The sequence below is a fragment of the Pleurodeles waltl genome, chromosome 10 (assembly GCF_031143425.1).
Source record: "Pleurodeles waltl isolate 20211129_DDA chromosome 10, aPleWal1.hap1.20221129, whole genome shotgun sequence".
Taxonomy (NCBI): Eukaryota; Metazoa; Chordata; class Amphibia; order Caudata; family Salamandridae; genus Pleurodeles; species Pleurodeles waltl.
The window spans coordinates 865,004,171-865,021,611 of record NC_090449.1 but is presented as its reverse complement, the minus strand read 5'-3'; the positions used below and the strand labels follow the sequence as shown (position 1 = coordinate 865,021,611).

The window sequence follows — 17,441 nt, the reverse complement described above, 5'->3', positions numbered from 1 at the left end:
CCTCAGCATGTGATTCACACGCTTTCAACAGACTGAAGTCTGAGTCGTCTTGTGGTAATGAGTTTTCAGCATTGCACTCTTGTCAATCTTTGTGTGGGTGGCAGCTTTATGCTCAAATAGGCTGGGCGTGTAAATTTTGTTTTTTTTAGCTCTGTTTGTGTACCCTTACCAGTTATTTGCATATCTCTATGATGATCTTTGTCTATTATTTCTATGGTCTAATGTGCTAGGTCTGTAGATTTTCAGCGATGTATGTGAGATGTTAAGTCTGATGCACATGATTGAATATATATAGTGTATTTAAATGACAGGTGTGACCATATGGGATATTAGTGCTATTATGTATTTATGTGAGATGTTATCACAAATGTGTACTAATGTGTGTGTGTATGTGTGTGTGTATGATGGCTACTGTTTTTGATTTCACCTATTGGATTTATATACATAAAGGAAACCTAGCCAGAATCATAAAGGAGCAAAGTACACAATGCTCATCTATCTGACACCCAAAGTGGTACCATTAGGATGCTGTTTCTACAGTTGTCTATGTCATGTGTCATAAATGTACAGCGAGAGGCAATATCCTGACTTTTAAGAGGTTGCACAAATAATTAGGCTTAAACTACTGCAGTTAAATTTATTTAATGTTAACAAGTACTGTCCATAAAGGAGAAGATTACCCTTTGCAAATGGGCTACCGCCTCTTTTAATGAGCTGGTAAATTTTCAATGGTGCCCAACTACAATTGTGGTCCCAAATCATTGATACATTCCATTGCTAACCAAAATTAGGTGGGATTGTGATTCAAAACAAGGTGGTAAACCCATTTCGGTTTATAAAAGTTTTGTCAAATTGCAACATGGATTTAGTATCAGCAAACTTTATTTTGGATTTCAGACTTTGTCATGTTGCATATTTCAGGGTTTCTGACTGAAATATTGGTTTGTCACTCGTGTCTTTAGTTCTACGTTCTAATTGTGCTGAAGTGCAGATTTTCGCATCTGATGTGGAAGTTTCCAGGTTTAGCAAAGTGTTGGGGTAGAAGAGGTGGCAAACATGGGTCACCTCCATACACTTCATCTAGCATTACCAAATAAGTTGATCAAACTGCGGCTAACCAAGGCGTCTTTATATTAATATTGACCATATCCTGGCAAAAAGATGGATACCATTATGATGAACAAGGCATCCCTGTTAGATGTAGCTCAGTACATTGAAAGGGATGAATGTGATAGAAGAGTGGCGCATCTGAAGCAATGACTGAAAGACACCTGGAATGACTATCGGGGCTACTTGCTCAGCAATGATGGTGACAGCAATAACACCTCATCCAGAAAAGAATAGAAGGGTACCTCTGGAGATTGTGAGTTCCTCCTGCACTGCATGTGAATGGAATATTTGTGTTAGCAAGCTGAATAGGATAACCTAAATCAGGGTAAACGTGTCCTTGTTTAGGATGGTGTAGAAGAACTCAATAAACCCTACAAAGAAAGAGAGTTCCAAGAGTACAGGCAGAGATCAACATCTCCACCTGCACATACATTTCCAACTTTATGCTACTCATAAAACAGTCCCAAGAGTACATTTGGAAATCTGCGGCAGGCACATGTCATTTGGCACTTCAATCAGGGTCCTTTTCTTCCTTTGCGGAGTTCTCTGTAGCAGAGATCTCTGCATGGGGTAATGACATCGCTTGTGCAAACGCTTATTTTTCTCCATGGGATAAAAATGTTCCCTGTGAAGAACTTATGTTTTTGCCGCTTTTGAGGTAAGCACATGGTTTGAACTATGAGGAATGTATGCAGAATCTATTATGTGGCATTTTTAACTTTTAAAAGTCTGCTTATGTATGCTGCAGTTTAAGCCCACACAGGCTATATACATATATATGTATATATATAGATAGATAGATAGATAGATAGATAGATAGATAGATAGATAGATAGATAGATAGATAGATAGATAGATAGATAGATAGATATTCATTGTCTTTCATTATAAGATGTTTAATTTAAGTGTCTGTATTTAAAAAAAAACAAAAGTAAAAAGACAGGCTTCTGAAAAAAATGCTGTTCCTGGTCTTTCTGTGATTGTTAGGAATAAACCAGTTCTTTGGACTTTTGTGACCCCTTTATGTGCAGTAAGGCCAGACATTTCTGACATCATTCACTTTACAATAAAACGAAACAGGCTTCCTAGTCTCCTAAAAAGCATAATATTGGAGACATACGTTGAAGAGAAGTCAACTGGTGAAATAAAACAGACCAGAAGGCCAATACTAAAACGGTTTTTAAATCGGTTTTATAGGTTTTAATGTATCTAAGTAAGGAGTGAAAATATAGTCCTCTCCCTTTGGGGCGTCTTATGCAGTTTTATTACCAAAACGTATTTAGAATTTCAGTTAAATGCTCAATTTTCACCACTAATTTTACCCATCGCGCATAGAGCTTTGTGGTTTTCCAAATCTTCTGTTTACACTATAGCACTATTTTTAATATTTCAAAACGATGGCGCTACCTGGAGCACAATATTGCAGCCTTTAACATTTTTATATCCCCTCTTAATTTCACTGAATCCCTGGTTCGGTGTTCTACTACTTCTTACGCAGATGATACCCAATTGATCTTGTCACTCAACAAGAATTCATTTAGCTCTCAACTTAATTTTAAGAACTGTCTTTCAAGTATCATCAGTTGGATGGAGCATAATACCCTAAAGTGCAATACAGATAAGACAGTTCTAACACTTTGCTTCCTCTCATATGTGGTGGCCTAACTATCTTACCCTTCCTCCTCTGCCTGTTAAGGTCGCTTGGAACCTTGGTGTCGAATCTGGCTATTGTCTTTCCTTCTGTTTTCAAGTTTTATCTCTATCTGATACTTATTTCTCTCTAATTCAGTCAATACATGTTTTTATTTTCTCCCTTTGACAGGTAGGGAACCCGTGGCTCTGGCACTCATTAATCCAGGGCTTGATCACTGCAACAGCCTCTACCTCAAGAATACTGAGCACCTTCTACATAAACTCTTAATGGTCCAGCATGCTGCAGTCAAACTTGTTCTTAAGCGTCCTCTGAACCTTTCAGTCTCACAGGGATGCAACAATTGCACTGGCTTCCTGTTCATAAGCAAATTAGTTTTAAACTCTGCCCTTGGTTTGTAGAGTGTTTTTTCTTAAAGGTCCCAAGTACCTATCTGACAGATTTGCGCATTACAGAACCCGAAGAAACTGGAGATCCTCTAATTCTAATTTCTTAAATATTCATGTTAAAGGGTTAAAACAAGAGAAGGTAAATCCTTCTCTGTACTGGGGTATCAAGCCTGGGACAAGCTTTCGACATTGAGATTCGTTGAGAATGGATCAGCGTTTAAGAAATGTTTGAGAACCTGGCTATTCTCTTTTCTTGTTGATGTTTGCAAATAGCTGACTGAATGACCTCATGGTTGGTTTTGATCCTGGTTTTTGAACCCTAGCATTCTTTTTTCCAGTCGGTTTTGCAACTAGCCGGATATCAGAATAAGCACCAGGATCCTCTTTGTAGAGTGACAGTGCACTTTATAAATACCTTATTTCATTTGATTTGAGTGAACATTTACGCAGCTTTCTACAGAAATGAAATACAGGTGCCATAAGAGAGTGTCACATTCACAGAGTAGGTGGTGCATTTATTTAGAACATCCATATTCTCTAACCAGAATTTGACTTTATACCCTGTGCTGTTGTCGCAATGCCGTACTCCCTGACAAGTTGATGCAGCAATATTTCCTGACAAGCTTATGCTGCCTAAGTACTACCCCTCCTTTTTTATTCAAAAGGCACTCTTACTTTTTGAAGGGCCCACCTATGAACAGTATTCTAGCATTTTATGATGCAAGCTATGAAAATGTATGGCTATCCCTTATGCTCTGTCCCTCCTGGACACTTTATCTGCGTTCTGCTCAACTTTCTGTGTCCAAACTCTTTGCTACTACCCACGTGTGGCCCTGTCCCTCCCCCTAACCTGGCTTTGCTTACCATCCTACAGCCCCTGGCCACCCTGGGTGGCTCTGACACCCCTTCGATCTCTGGTGGGTATCAGCCCCCTAACTCACTGACACCTGTGGCGTTGACCCCCTCATCGAAGCACACTTGAATGCAGCAGTACTGGTTTGGGTCTGCCGAGTTAAAGGTGGTTAGAGTTGCTGCCTCCCCGGAGTGCAGGAGGCCCTAGCTGACTGACTCCAGGGCCTGTGTTAGACCAGTTATGACACAGTGTCATGTGGTGCCTGTATCAGACTTCCCTCTGTGGGGCACTTTGCCCCCTCCAAGCCTGTAGAGTAATATGAAGGGTTTCAGTAAGCACCATTTTTGTAATGTACTGTGAATGTCCTGTAGTCGCCTTGTTAATCAGGAACTCACAGTAATAAATGCAAAGAGAAGCCATCACTGTGCAGAAATAAATGTTCTTGTGAACCAGTCTATACCTTAATCATTGTGTTATGAAGAAAAACCAGACAGTGGAATGAGCTCAGTCTGTACCAGAAAGTAGCTTCAGGCTGTAGTAAAAACTGCAATAAATTAATTCATTGTGCCAGCAGATATCGTTAGGCTTCAGTGGCACATGAGCTCGTAATATGAATGCCAGGCTAGAGTACCAAACTTACAAAACCTGTAAGGAGAATGCACAGAAATCATGCAAAGTAAGCTTTGAGTGTGAGAAGACTCTGGTGCCAGACTTCATCTTTCAGCTCAGATTGTGCAACATTGGGAAATGTGGGGCTAGAGCGCTGCCATTCAAATATTACAGGATGTGCCACTAAGTGAGCCCAATTTCCACTAATAACTTGACTCATTAGGGGATGTTGTACTGTACTTCTATGTGAGAATAACATTTATGCCAGCTTGGGGGCAGGGGGTGACTTTGTGCAGTGATGAGTTCACGCAGTGTACCAGAAGAGAGTGCTGGGCTGCAGTGTGTTATAATGTGACATCTTCCCTTTGCAGCCATGCTGCTTTAATGTTTGTGTGTTTAGCAGGTACTTAAAAGTTAAAATGTCTTTGTAGGTGCTTGGCAATCTGTAACATCATTGGTTGCAGCTGGAAGGTGGAATAGCTAAGAGATGAGTTGTTTTCATAGCATGCCTTTTTTGTGGAAGGTTCTGTTGCTAGCACTGTCAGCATCAAACACAAAACTGGAGATTAAAGTAATGGGTGGATATTGCAGGTCTTCTATCTTTCCTTCTTGCACCCACCCCACTCCCAGTCCATGTGCCCTATTCTACCTCATACAACATGTTTTTTTATCCTAACCATCTATCCTCTCTCTCCAAACATGACAGATTGCACCCTATTGCCCTCCATGGCCACCCTCCATGGGTGACAATACTTTGCACCTGCTCCCTTCTTGGACCTCAGCCCCTCCCTCTATTGTGGCTATCTATTATCACTGCTATGTACGGAGTCTGTGAGGGAGCACTATTGTGTTAAGGTTCCAATGCTGTGCTAGAACTATGTAAGGAAGGAAGCTGAAGCTGCAGTTGTGACATGTTCAGCTCCAGTTCCTCCAGGGAAGAAAGGTTGCACTGCTCCTCCATGACTAGGACCCTGCACCATCCAAATGCCAGACCCGACACAGCTTCTCTCCTGAGTTGAGAGTCTGAGCTTTCACAGCACCCCTTGGACCACACACTGCTTCCATAACCCCTTCACCTCTGCTCCCTTGATCATGTGCTGCATCTCCCTGGATCTTGTTCTGCTTCCCACCCCATTGATCCTATGCTTCACCCTCCTTTTCCTTGATTCTGTGCTGCTCCTTCTCCCTTTAGACCCTGTGCTGTTCCCTCTTAATACTTAATACATACATCTCATACTTCATTGGACCATGCACTGCTGCCTCCCAACCTTCTTCTGTACATTGCACTGAACTAGCTTCCTGCAACATGCTGCACTACTTGATTCTCTTTGGACATCAGACTGATCTCCACCCCTGCATCTAAAAGCACAATTGTTTTGACCTTTGTTTAGTGATATCCATATGAAGTGATATATTATGTCATAGTCAGTGTGTTGCTGTTTGTAAGGTTTTAGTGTTCTTTAGCAAACATATTGTATGACATTTCTATGCAAAAATGGAAATCTATAGTTAAAGTCTCATTTGATGAGTTTTTTCCAATTGTAGCTGAGGTTTTTGGACTGGGTTGGACTAGAAATATCTGGTACATGGAAACCATGAACTTTTGAGCACCTCACAAACACATTTAAATTCTTCAGATTAACAAGATCATAAGCATATTTTTACTACTTGTGAGACTAGTGGTTCACTACTTTCTCATATTATGCATGAGAATATACGTGCTCAAAAAGTTTAGGTATCTTAATTCACAAATCTCACAATTCTACACAATATACTGTCTGCATTAGGAAGATTGCCTCAGATATTTAAGAAACACAAGCCATAAGATTTGATGAATTTGAGAAGTTCATCTCTTGTACACAGTGGTCTCTATCAGCTGTTTTTCCCACATAGATAGTACTTTTGTGCACCAACCTTTATCCCATTAAAGCCCTGTCTCTTGACTGCAATCTCTTTCCTGGATACATAGTCTTAGTGTGCCTGTCTCTCTGCAACCACAAACAAAAAATATTCACTGAAACCAGACAGCTATGTAATTGTTATGAATGATATTCTATGATAGCTCTATCACCCAAGTTTGAGCTAATGCTAAACTTGTATTTACATTTACAGGATTCATTGTTCCTCTTTTCTACATCTGTTGCTTCATTGTTTTAGTTTGCCATCCTTTGCAGAATGCTCTCACACAATTGGACCTGATCACTGTGCACCCTCCTGCCTTCTGTCATTGTGACCAAACACCATTATATGTTCACCTTACACCTCCATCTCCTTATCAACTTCAAATGATGTCTCTCACTGCCTTGCAGTGTACCATTATATTGATGGAGTATTTGTGTATGCTCTAATTCAGAGGCCCGTGAATCTTTGGACCTGTGCAAAGGAGTTAGCTAGGGAATCAGGTAACAATAATTAAACATTTAATTTCTGTGTAACCAATTTCACCAGATGATGAGAACCCAAACAAGAAATAAAGTAAAAGGGTTTTATTACAAATTAACACTCGGGTTGATGTCACATAAGGCAAACCAGACTTTCAGTAACATCACTACAAAATATCAGCAAAAGTATTGATGCTCTGAATACAGACTGTGGTCTATTTCCCTACACATCAGTGCAAGCTAAAGTCATTTACCTAAGTTGGTCTATGGGCAGTCAGTAAATCTCCTAAAGAGCTTGAGCAATAAAAAGTGAGATCTAACTAAAAACATAAGGACAAAAGATAAGGAGTGAAAATAGGACGAAAAGAAAATGGAGAGGATGGTGTTGGCATTTCAGAAGCTCGGTCAGTAGTTTTCTTAGAGAATGACGTGGAAGCCTAAACCACACTCAGCAAAGTATGGAGACAAAGGGAAAGTCAGAGATCTGCACCTTTCAAAGTCCAAGGGAATCTGCTCCTAACATCAATTAGTAAAAGCCCTAGTTAATACTGCAGAGGTCCATTAAGTAATGGCTTTTTGGTCACCCCATTACAAGCTCTTTTGTACTCTCCTGTCCCATGGTGAAACTTGTAACATCACTCTTCATTCCCAGGGCAGTCCTGAGAATGTGGTTGTCCTTGGTCTTCGAACATCTTTGCATCATCTTTGCAACAGTGGGCAGTCTTCTCACTGTCGAGCTCCTCACCTTCCACCTTCACAAACTTTTTCACAGGCTCCCTATGAGTAAAACAAAAGCATTTCTATGTCCAAACTAACATTTTGTGTAAAAGCATCTACAATGAAAAGACATGTTAGCAGAAAATGGAAAATAGTTTCTCATGTTAAGAAAATTCAGGCCTACTCAAGCTAATGTTAAGCTAATGCATTTTAATGGCATGTTATAATGGGCACTTATTATTTTCTACATTAATGTAAACACCAATTATGTAAATTCAACTAGGGTTTCATATTACAATAAAAATAAATGCAAACTTTACTATTACAGGAACATAACTGTGATGTAGAAATACATTTTAAACATTAAACTTCAAACATTAGCGCATACATTACAGAGACAGTTATCGTTTTAAATGCAAGTATGTTCAAATAACATGAGGATGGTTAAAACAATACACTCAATGATTACTTTCATTTATGACGTGAAAGCACTCCATACATGATTTGTTTCCTAGTAGTGTAGTGAATGCACTTTGCTAATACTTGAGGGCACCACTTGACATTAATAAACTGTTAGAACACACATTATATTGTCATTATTAATGCACGTCAGTCATGGTTATGACATCAGGGACGGCAGCCAAATCTACGCTGTTCCACTATTTAACCATTTAGTATGGCATTCTGAAGCCTGTTCCTAACTTTTCTTATGCTGACATAACTAGTGGGTTACTCATAGCTCACCTGATTTCCTGTTCCTTATGCTTACACCAATTGCATAATTTTCTTGTAAGGTTTCTTCAGTCAGAAAAGATCTTGTGAGAAATGTCAAACTGGATGTGGGCGGAATGCCCTGTGTTAGCAATGTTTACTGCATCACTTTAGGCACAGGATGGACATATCTCTCAGCTGATATCATTAGAGACTTTTGTTCATAATGGTACATCTGACATCAGATCGAGCAAAATTCATAAGATCCATAGTTCCTTCAAGCTTTACATGTGATGCACAAGGAAAAACTATAAATCTGTAGATCTACTGATGACCCCTATGGATTGATTGGTAAAATAATGAGAGTGAAAACCCACATAATTCTGCACAGAAGCTCATGGCTGGTGCACCTTAATGTCAGTGCACTGAATACCAAAGCTTCATAATCTTAACTCCACTATCAAGACAAAAAATATTTCACCTACCCCAACAGATTTCAGAAATGCTTATTGGTCTACAATAATTTATAGTCATTCACATTTCAATGCAGAGCCCAAATTATTTCCAAAACATAACTTTATTTATTCATGCATACATTTAATTATTTATATATTTGTTCATTTAATAAATGTATTACTTATCACTAGTACATCAATACTCATGGACCTATCAAACCTCCCCAACCTTACCCCCCTGACCCCCAACAGACTGCAACATTTTTTAAAACACTCAATCAACTATCATTCTCATTCACACAATATATAATCACCTACTTAAAACATCAAAAGCAGTCCCTGGGCCTAGCACTCACAAGTGAATATGTTCTCAACAATTTATTATTAATAGGTTCCCTTTTTTAACAATAGCGAAATGTAATCACATTTACATACTATCATGATATAAATGCTTTAGGTATTGTTGTTCTCATTAATCTTCAACTTATTATTATTAAAATCAACTTTGCTAGGCCAGTTCTGTGCCAACTTTTGTTTCGGTGTGAGACGACTGTACAGTCATACACCTTCCTCAGGTCACACTGCAGATGTTCATCATTTAAAATTGTGCACAGATGACCTTGGAGAGGTTGTGAAACCACCTCAGTCTGGTCTTACACAATTATGACAATCAAGAGGAAAACAAGCTCCAAAGATTTATCTTCATCGACAACGCATTCCTGCCTCAAATGGCTGGCTGATCTTAAGTCAGTAGATCCCAACCAGCTGTGAAAAATCCACGTAGATGACACTATTCTCATCTAGTCACAATCCCAGTATGAGATAAGGGTTAATATTTCCATAGATGACTATTGCTGTTCTCTGATTTTCAGACTATATGGCGATTTTCCCCAGAATAGCAGTTTAAGGTGTCAAATGTTTTGCAATGTATTTAGAGGCAAAGGTGCAAGGCTGGGAGGTTTTATGGGTCCATGAGTTGGATAAAATATTCATGTATTAGTTACAAGTAGTGAATTTATTAAATGAACAAATATATATTAAGGCAAATGTATGTATGATTAGATATAAAAATATGTTTTGGGATATAATTTGGCCTCTGCATTGAAATGTTTAATAAATAACTATAAATTATTGTAGACCAATGAGCATTTCTGAAAACTGATGAGGTCGGCGAAATATTTTTTGTTTCAATGGTGTATTGTTCCCCTGGTCCACACCCCATATTCATTATCAGAGGCCCTCTTCTTTCTTTCTTAGATTAGTCTTAAATCCACCTCATGCCTCTTTGATCCACTTCCAGACACTCCCTGCCATTTATCTCACTCTTGCAGGCTGTTCCATCTGTCTCTTCCTCCATTTTTCCACTTTGTGGGTGTTTCCTACTCTTGCTCTCAGGAAATGTCTGAAGCCAGCCCCCAAAATAAGTGTTGGTGGCCCCCACTGGACACTACTCACTTAAATTAACACTTAGTTTGGAATTCTAGAAGTTAAGACCCCTAATACATGTAAATATCAGTTACAGAGATCATTTGTTCATGTGTCTTAGTAATTTCTCAGGAAATAGATTGCACTTAGGAATCAAACTCTCTTCAAAAGGCTGTACAAATGCACACACTATCTTATTTGTGGTTTTCTTTTTCAACCACAGAATATAATGCACAATATAAACAAAGGGCCTCATTCTATGTTACAAATCAACAGTTATTTATTAGCCATTAGCCTCTGAATGCTAGCATGACATAGATAATTTTTGCAGGAGTGTGTACATTTAAGGGGAATGGGGTGTTTCGTTGTGCGACCTTGTTTCAAGCACAAAGCCAGTTTCATACTGTAGCATTTATCTCATCTTGGATCCAGTAAGTATTTATCTGAAAAGCAGGTTATGAGTGAAAGATATGTGTGATTGGCTCAAGTTCCAAAATATCACATTTTCAGAATATTTTTGAAAGTACACTGAATTCAAACATTATTGAAATAAAACCAAATATTAGTGACTGAATTATGGTTTGGTATGCAGGGTGTTAGATATTCATACACCAAACAACTCTTAAAATGCCACTAAGGGTGTCATTCACAAAGGTAAAATTATGCTTTTGTGTAAGTTTATGTTTTTGTGCTATTTACAAACAAATGTTATGAGTAGATTGTTTACAAAGGTGCAGTCTGCTGAGTCTCCCCACTCATGACAGAGATTTTGCACATAAAAAGATAGGACTGTCCCATCTTTTTATATGTGGAGCGTCACCCTGAGAGCGGGGCTCTGCAGTGGTAAATATACTATTCCTAACATTTGATTGTGAATAGTAACAAACCGAAAACGTACACAAAAGTGTAAGTTTACCTTAGTGAATCAGGCCCATTGTGTTCTCAATATATTTTTTTAGGTTCAGTTCTTCAATGCTTTTTGTGACATCATCATTGTTTTCAAAGGATATATTCTTTAAGTGTATGACCATTGATTAAAACATAGTAGTGACCAAATTACATAAACCTTCGGCAATTATTTGTGTTTCTCCTTTCATGTCACAGGGTATCACACCCTCCGCAAATTATCTTGCCCTTTACTAAATGGGAACCTAAAGAAAAGCCAACAGAAGAAGGAGACCTCGGACCTCTAGTTCAACATATATATGAGGTAGGTAGAGAAGATATGCTCATTATATCAATGCCTGTGATCTATCATAGATTCTATGCTCGCTCAATTATATGACTTTAACTAAGGTAGAATCATCAGTGCAAACCATATTCATAAATGTTGTTGAAGCAGCGTTCCAATGCTACACAAATGTATCCATCTGTCTCTTTTTCAGCTTCACAGAGAGTGTTTTCAGTTCTGAAATGAGTTCTAAACTTGCGGTTCTTTGGTCCTTTATATGATGTATTTGGCTTTCTTACTCTGTTCATGTTACTGTTTCATTTACTTGATTTGGAAGTACTGCTACCAAACAGGTATTTTGTGGGTTCCTGGAAACCTCAGTGACGGAGTTGTGGTACTGGCAAGTGACAGGAAATATTACCACAAACAAGTCTTGTAATTGGAAGCTTGCAGGAAAGTCTCTGAGGCTTTATTCATGATGGAGTGAAACAATGTCTTTTGTGACATGTGATGTGTCCTTGCAGAGGACACAATTCATACCACACACAGTACATATGCATAACTCACATATGAATAGTATCTTTAGCCACACAATTAGGGGCAGATTATCAGGAACTGAACAGCTAGACTCTCCTCCAGTGCTACAGACTAAATGCCCTGTGTCTCAACAATGTACTTTAGCTACTATTAATCACAACTTTCCCTATTGCTGAGTAAGTGGTCAGTGGGCACAATTTATTGTGGTTGGGGCTTCTTTATGGCTGCACCTCCAGTCTAGCAGATACTTGTGCTTCGTTGCTAATGTAGAAATGTGCTCAACAATGCCTAGTCCATTAGGAAAAATAAGGGGTAAAATGGAAAGGAAAAAAAGAGACAGGTAGGCATATCTATTTATGAAGTGAGAGGGAGTTTGCAAGTCCAAATAATACTATGGTAACATAAATATATACATACCATCTACAATGTAAATAATTTGCTGTGCATTTCTTTGAAATGTTTCAGTTGTCAATGTTGCAGTTTCACGTGGACTGTATTTTAGTTTATGCAATCAAATTATATTGTAGCACTTAACATTAATCTGTTTTCCACTTCATTGTACAGCTGCATAACATCGGACCAAGTGCCATCAACGATACAGTTTTAAATGTTGGTTGGCCCTTGAAGGGTCGAGATGAGTTTCTGTTGTATGTTTTCAGTATTTACACAGAGGGGCCTGTAAAGTGCGAAACAAGTACAGCCATCAATGAACTACAATTAAAGGTAATTTATTTTGTCAATACTTCAGCTAATGCACGTCAAGGTATTCATTTAATCATGGCTTAATGTAAAGGTTTACTGTATCACTTTCTAATACAAAATGTAGCAGGGTAATAACATGGTCTGATCTGGATTTTAAAGTTAAAGATGTATCAGTATAAAGAGATTGTGAGTGAAGATCATTTACATCTATGTAAGAGAGATGATTTATCTATAATTCTTTAGTTATTATAAATTTTCATGCTATTATGACATTTGTTTTTAACAAATGTAGATGCATTTGAATTAAAAAGTAAATAGGGTGTATTCTATTCCTTACAAACACTTCTAAAGGCACTAAAGCCACAAATTTACTGTGAACCCTATTACAAATGCCCTTAGTTTGTGAATTTAAACATTATAATTTTCTTATGTAAAAGTACTATCTGCATGGGTGAACATTTAGGACAATTTCAAAAGGGGCAAACTAACATCCCTAAAAGTATCCCTTCCATTATGTTTCTTCCGAGTGTGATGGGGATCAGTTCCCTTTCTCATCTTGGAAGCAGAATTACTCCACTCCATTTTTCTCTTCAAATATGATAGACAAAATTACAATAGTAAATCCCATTTTACACTAGTCAGGATTCCCTTTGGGAAACCTTGTATAGGTAAATGCAGGCATTTTCAGCTGTAACATACAAATATGCATGAAAATGTGCTTGTGAATTGTTGCCACTTTTCTTACCATATCATTGAAGATGAAAGTTTAGTATGTAAATTGATGTGAGGACCAAGGTTTCTGGCAGAGATTTATGGGGTCAGGATATTGGAGGAGAGAGTATGGTAGTGGCAAAGATGTGGATAAGGAGCATAGGGTCATCTGTTGGTAAGTGACTCTTCAAAGGCGGATTGGAAGCATCACAGGGAAACGTTTTTTTAACATGTCTGGAAACAAGGCATATTTACATTTGCATCCAAGCTTGGTTTCAAGCCAATCAGAAAGCTGTTAATCCTATATAATGCTAAATTGGTCTCAGCAGTGACATATGGAGCTGGAATTTGGGATGTGGGGATAACGGAACAATACAAACACAGGAAAATAGGTTCCTTAGAAGACTCCTAGAGGCACCCCAATTAATACCAGACACCATCATTCATAGTGAGCTGAGAGTTGAATTTATACTAGACATGTTAGAAACTAAACTTTTTTTATTATGGCATTCTGCATGGTCCAAAGAAGAGACATATTTTACTAGATCAATTATAAAAGACCTTCTAGGACTTGACCACACATGTAAAATCCCTTGGCTAAGGTATATTAAGGATACTCTGAGAGGACTTGGACAGACAGAGAGGGATCCCTGGGTATATCCTGATGATAACTGGTCTCCCCAAAAGGGACATTAAGGAGTATATAATCAAAGCTTGTAAAGAGAAAAGGATCCTCTCTGATCACGATAAGGTATCTGTGAGAAGATATTTGGTATTGAATGACCAGCCCGGATGTAAATCATACATTAATTTAATCCATAATATCTACCACAGATATCTCTTAACCTGTTTCTATTCCCTGATTATTCATTGCATGGTTTAATTTCCAAAGAAGGAAAGATGGGGACCCTTTGAGCCAAAAATGCCCCTGCAATGGTAAATCCGAAAGGTCGACCCATCACATAGCACTTTTCTGCAGATTTTACCTGGCATATAGAAAGCAATATCTTAAACCCTTTTTCATAAGAAAGAATTATCAGTCATCGGGAGACCATTTAGTATCTGCCCGACCTAGAGGGTGTGACTGTTTCCTATTATCTAGCCATGTTCTTTTCAAAGGTGCTTCGTACAAGGGAAACTCTGATTAGTGTAGAAAACAAAGTGACCTATTGAATGTACCACATCAAATAATGAAATGTTGTAGCTGTTGTATTTTCATAATGAATTATGACCAGTGTTTTACAACCTGAAAAATGGTTTATTTTAATGTAAAGCATTTACCATATATATTTTTTATTATTTACACTTTGTAAATTGAATATGCTGATGTGATACCCTTGTAGTTAATTTTGTTACAAACCAAACCAAGTTTATGAAACTCTGAAGACAGTGAGTCAGTAAAAGAAATAGGAAACAAAGTTAATATCTGTGAGAGAAGGCAGGCAGATAGTGCTAAGGAGTAGAATGAGCAATAGAGCAATAGAACAGTAATTGCAGCATTCAGGATGGTTTATGATGGTGGGCTTTGTGGGATGAAATTAGACTTTCTTACTATCTGAAATGCGCTTGATGCAGGTCAGCAGTGAAGGCTACAAGAGCTTGTTTGTGGGCAGTTTGATGTTTTTGTACACATGAAGTCTCAGGTGATTAACGTTTAGAGGAATAGGTGGAGGGTGTGAAAGTGAATTCAGTGCAGTGGGTGGCAAGTACTGATTAAAAGAGTGTTGTCAAGACAATTGAGTTTTGGAAACGAGACAGATGAGATATCAATTTGCATTTATAGAAGGTCTGGATTGAACTTGAACATTCTGCCTCTTCTTGAAATTGAGTTGGTTTAAATATCATTGGACAAAAGTTGAGAAGAGACAAATTGCTAGGTTGGTACTTGTTCTAAAATACAGTCTGATTTAGCTTTGTTATATGTCTGTCATCAAAAGTAAATTCAGTTTAGGGGAAGGCTGGTAAGGGGTGAGAATAGCTAAAGAAGGGAGGAAAGAAACTTGGCTAGGGTCAATAATGAAGGGTAAATGTTTTCCTAAGACTGCTGTTGTCAACAGAAGCTTTGGCCTTTCTCTCAGATTGACAACTGAATACAGTGGTGTTACTCAGTCAAAAAGGACGTGAAGAAAACAAGTATTCAGATTTTGTTAAACGGTTAACATTGTAGGTTAAACAATTATGAATGTATGTAAAATGTTGTTATTATTTATAGTGTTGAAATTATTTTGACAAGTTTGTAGTGAGTTTTAGAATCTGACATTGCTGGCTAAAACATGCAACATATTATTTGTTCAAATACATATGAAGATTTATGTAATTTGTTCACGTTATTGATTCAACAGTTTTAAGAAACTGCAAATGTTAGGTAACATTTTTAAAATATTCCTGTTTTTTTGAAGTCACAATTTGTTAAACAAAGGTTTGCTATGATTTGTCAATTTGTAAGTGTTGGCTGACCAGCGGTAGTTAAGATTTATTTGTCATTTTATTCTTAGTATTAGTTGGCAACCATTTTAAGAGTTTTAAAAATTGAAATTTTCAGTTCATAAAATTGTAGTACATTATCAGTTTCTGTTAGAATAGATAAAATGCATAGTAGGGGTTAAAACTTGGACTTGCTAATTAGCAGATATTTTTTACATTTACCAATGCCAAAAGTAGAATAAATACTTATATACAATTTGTTGATTTTTTAAAAAGAAATATGTTGTACTACACGTCCTAGAGGGATCTCAAAAATAGAATTAATTAAAACGTTTTTTCATCATCCTTGAAAAGCTTTACCACAGACTTTTCACATATATTTTTTCATTAAAAATTCTAAGGAGTAAGCTTTAACTTTATTGTTATTTAAAGTTTGTTGTTTCTAACTGGTTTACATGTTTACAGAAACCATTAGAACTATTTATAAGTAAGATTTTAGAACCACCACATATTCCCAAACCAAAATGAACTTAGAACGTGCCAAAAGCTCTAATACGTTTATTGGTTGCCCTGGAGTACAGCTACAATTCATAGCAAGAGGAGAAACACTGATCAGGCTGAATGGTCAGCCATATGAACAGGTTGTCCACAGCAGTCTGCCTATTCAGGAATATGAACTGTCCACCTACTCTGATTCTGCATGTCTAGGCCTTGGAACTTCCATCTGTAGACAATACGTTCTGCATACAGGTTCAGCTTATGAATAGAGATTTAAAGATTCTAGTGGCAATACAGGAAGTAGTATTAAATGAGTACTATTTTATATACTTTTGAATGCCTTTGTGAATTGGCACTGAAATGCCCAACTTCTTATTAGTAAAAGTGCAAGAGAAACATTGTCTATATGTTCTAATAGTGTATGAATATTTCCTGAATACTCCCTTTTTATTTACATTTTGAAAGCTTTGTAATAGTATGTAAAAAGACTTACAGCAGTGCTACCTTACGTACTCCAAAATGCCTTTGTGAATAGGTTTCTTCAGCCAGGATCACATCATTTCTATCTGTTGTTAAGTTTATAGCATATGTACCTTCCACCTGGGAATCGGGAACCCTTCTTTGCTGACACCCTGTCAGGGTTCTGCTTTACATGAATCAATGAAAGCACTTTGGAATCTTAAATGAAATATATAAACACACACTCATTGTTCCTTTTCATCTCTAAGGCATTGCATGATGTGGTCTGTTAGAACCATCATTCCTAGCCTATAAGAACATTGAGAGGTCAATCCTCTTTGGAGCACTCTCATTTCATGGCATTAAAAAAAAAAAATATTTTCGCGGTTCGCCACCCAGGGCACATTATCATGGCATTTGTTCATTCATACCCTTCCTGGAAAAAGTACGTCACATGTGAGTTACTTTGCATAGACAGGGAGATATGGATGCATTAGCAAACCACAGCCCTAGAAAAAACACTTTTCCTACAGAATTGATAGTTGCAGTGAATACAGGTACAGTAGTATATATTGGATGGCACATATACATATGTATATGAACTTTTACAATGTGCCAGAGATAGTTATATTAGGTAC

The 17,441-nt window shown here is 37.6% G+C and overlaps 1 protein-coding gene across 1 annotated transcript in view; it reads left to right on the top strand.

Moving 5' to 3' along the window:
• Positions 1-17,441, top strand: part of ITGA8 (integrin subunit alpha 8) — a 550,523-nt gene that overhangs the window by 409,508 nt on the left and 123,574 nt on the right. Inside the window, exons 24-25 of the mRNA XM_069211593.1 lie at positions 11,406-11,511; positions 12,574-12,732. Coding sequence (XP_069067694.1) covers positions 11,406-11,511; positions 12,574-12,732 — 265 coding nt within the window. The remainder of the gene's footprint in view (positions 1-11,405; positions 11,512-12,573; positions 12,733-17,441) is intronic.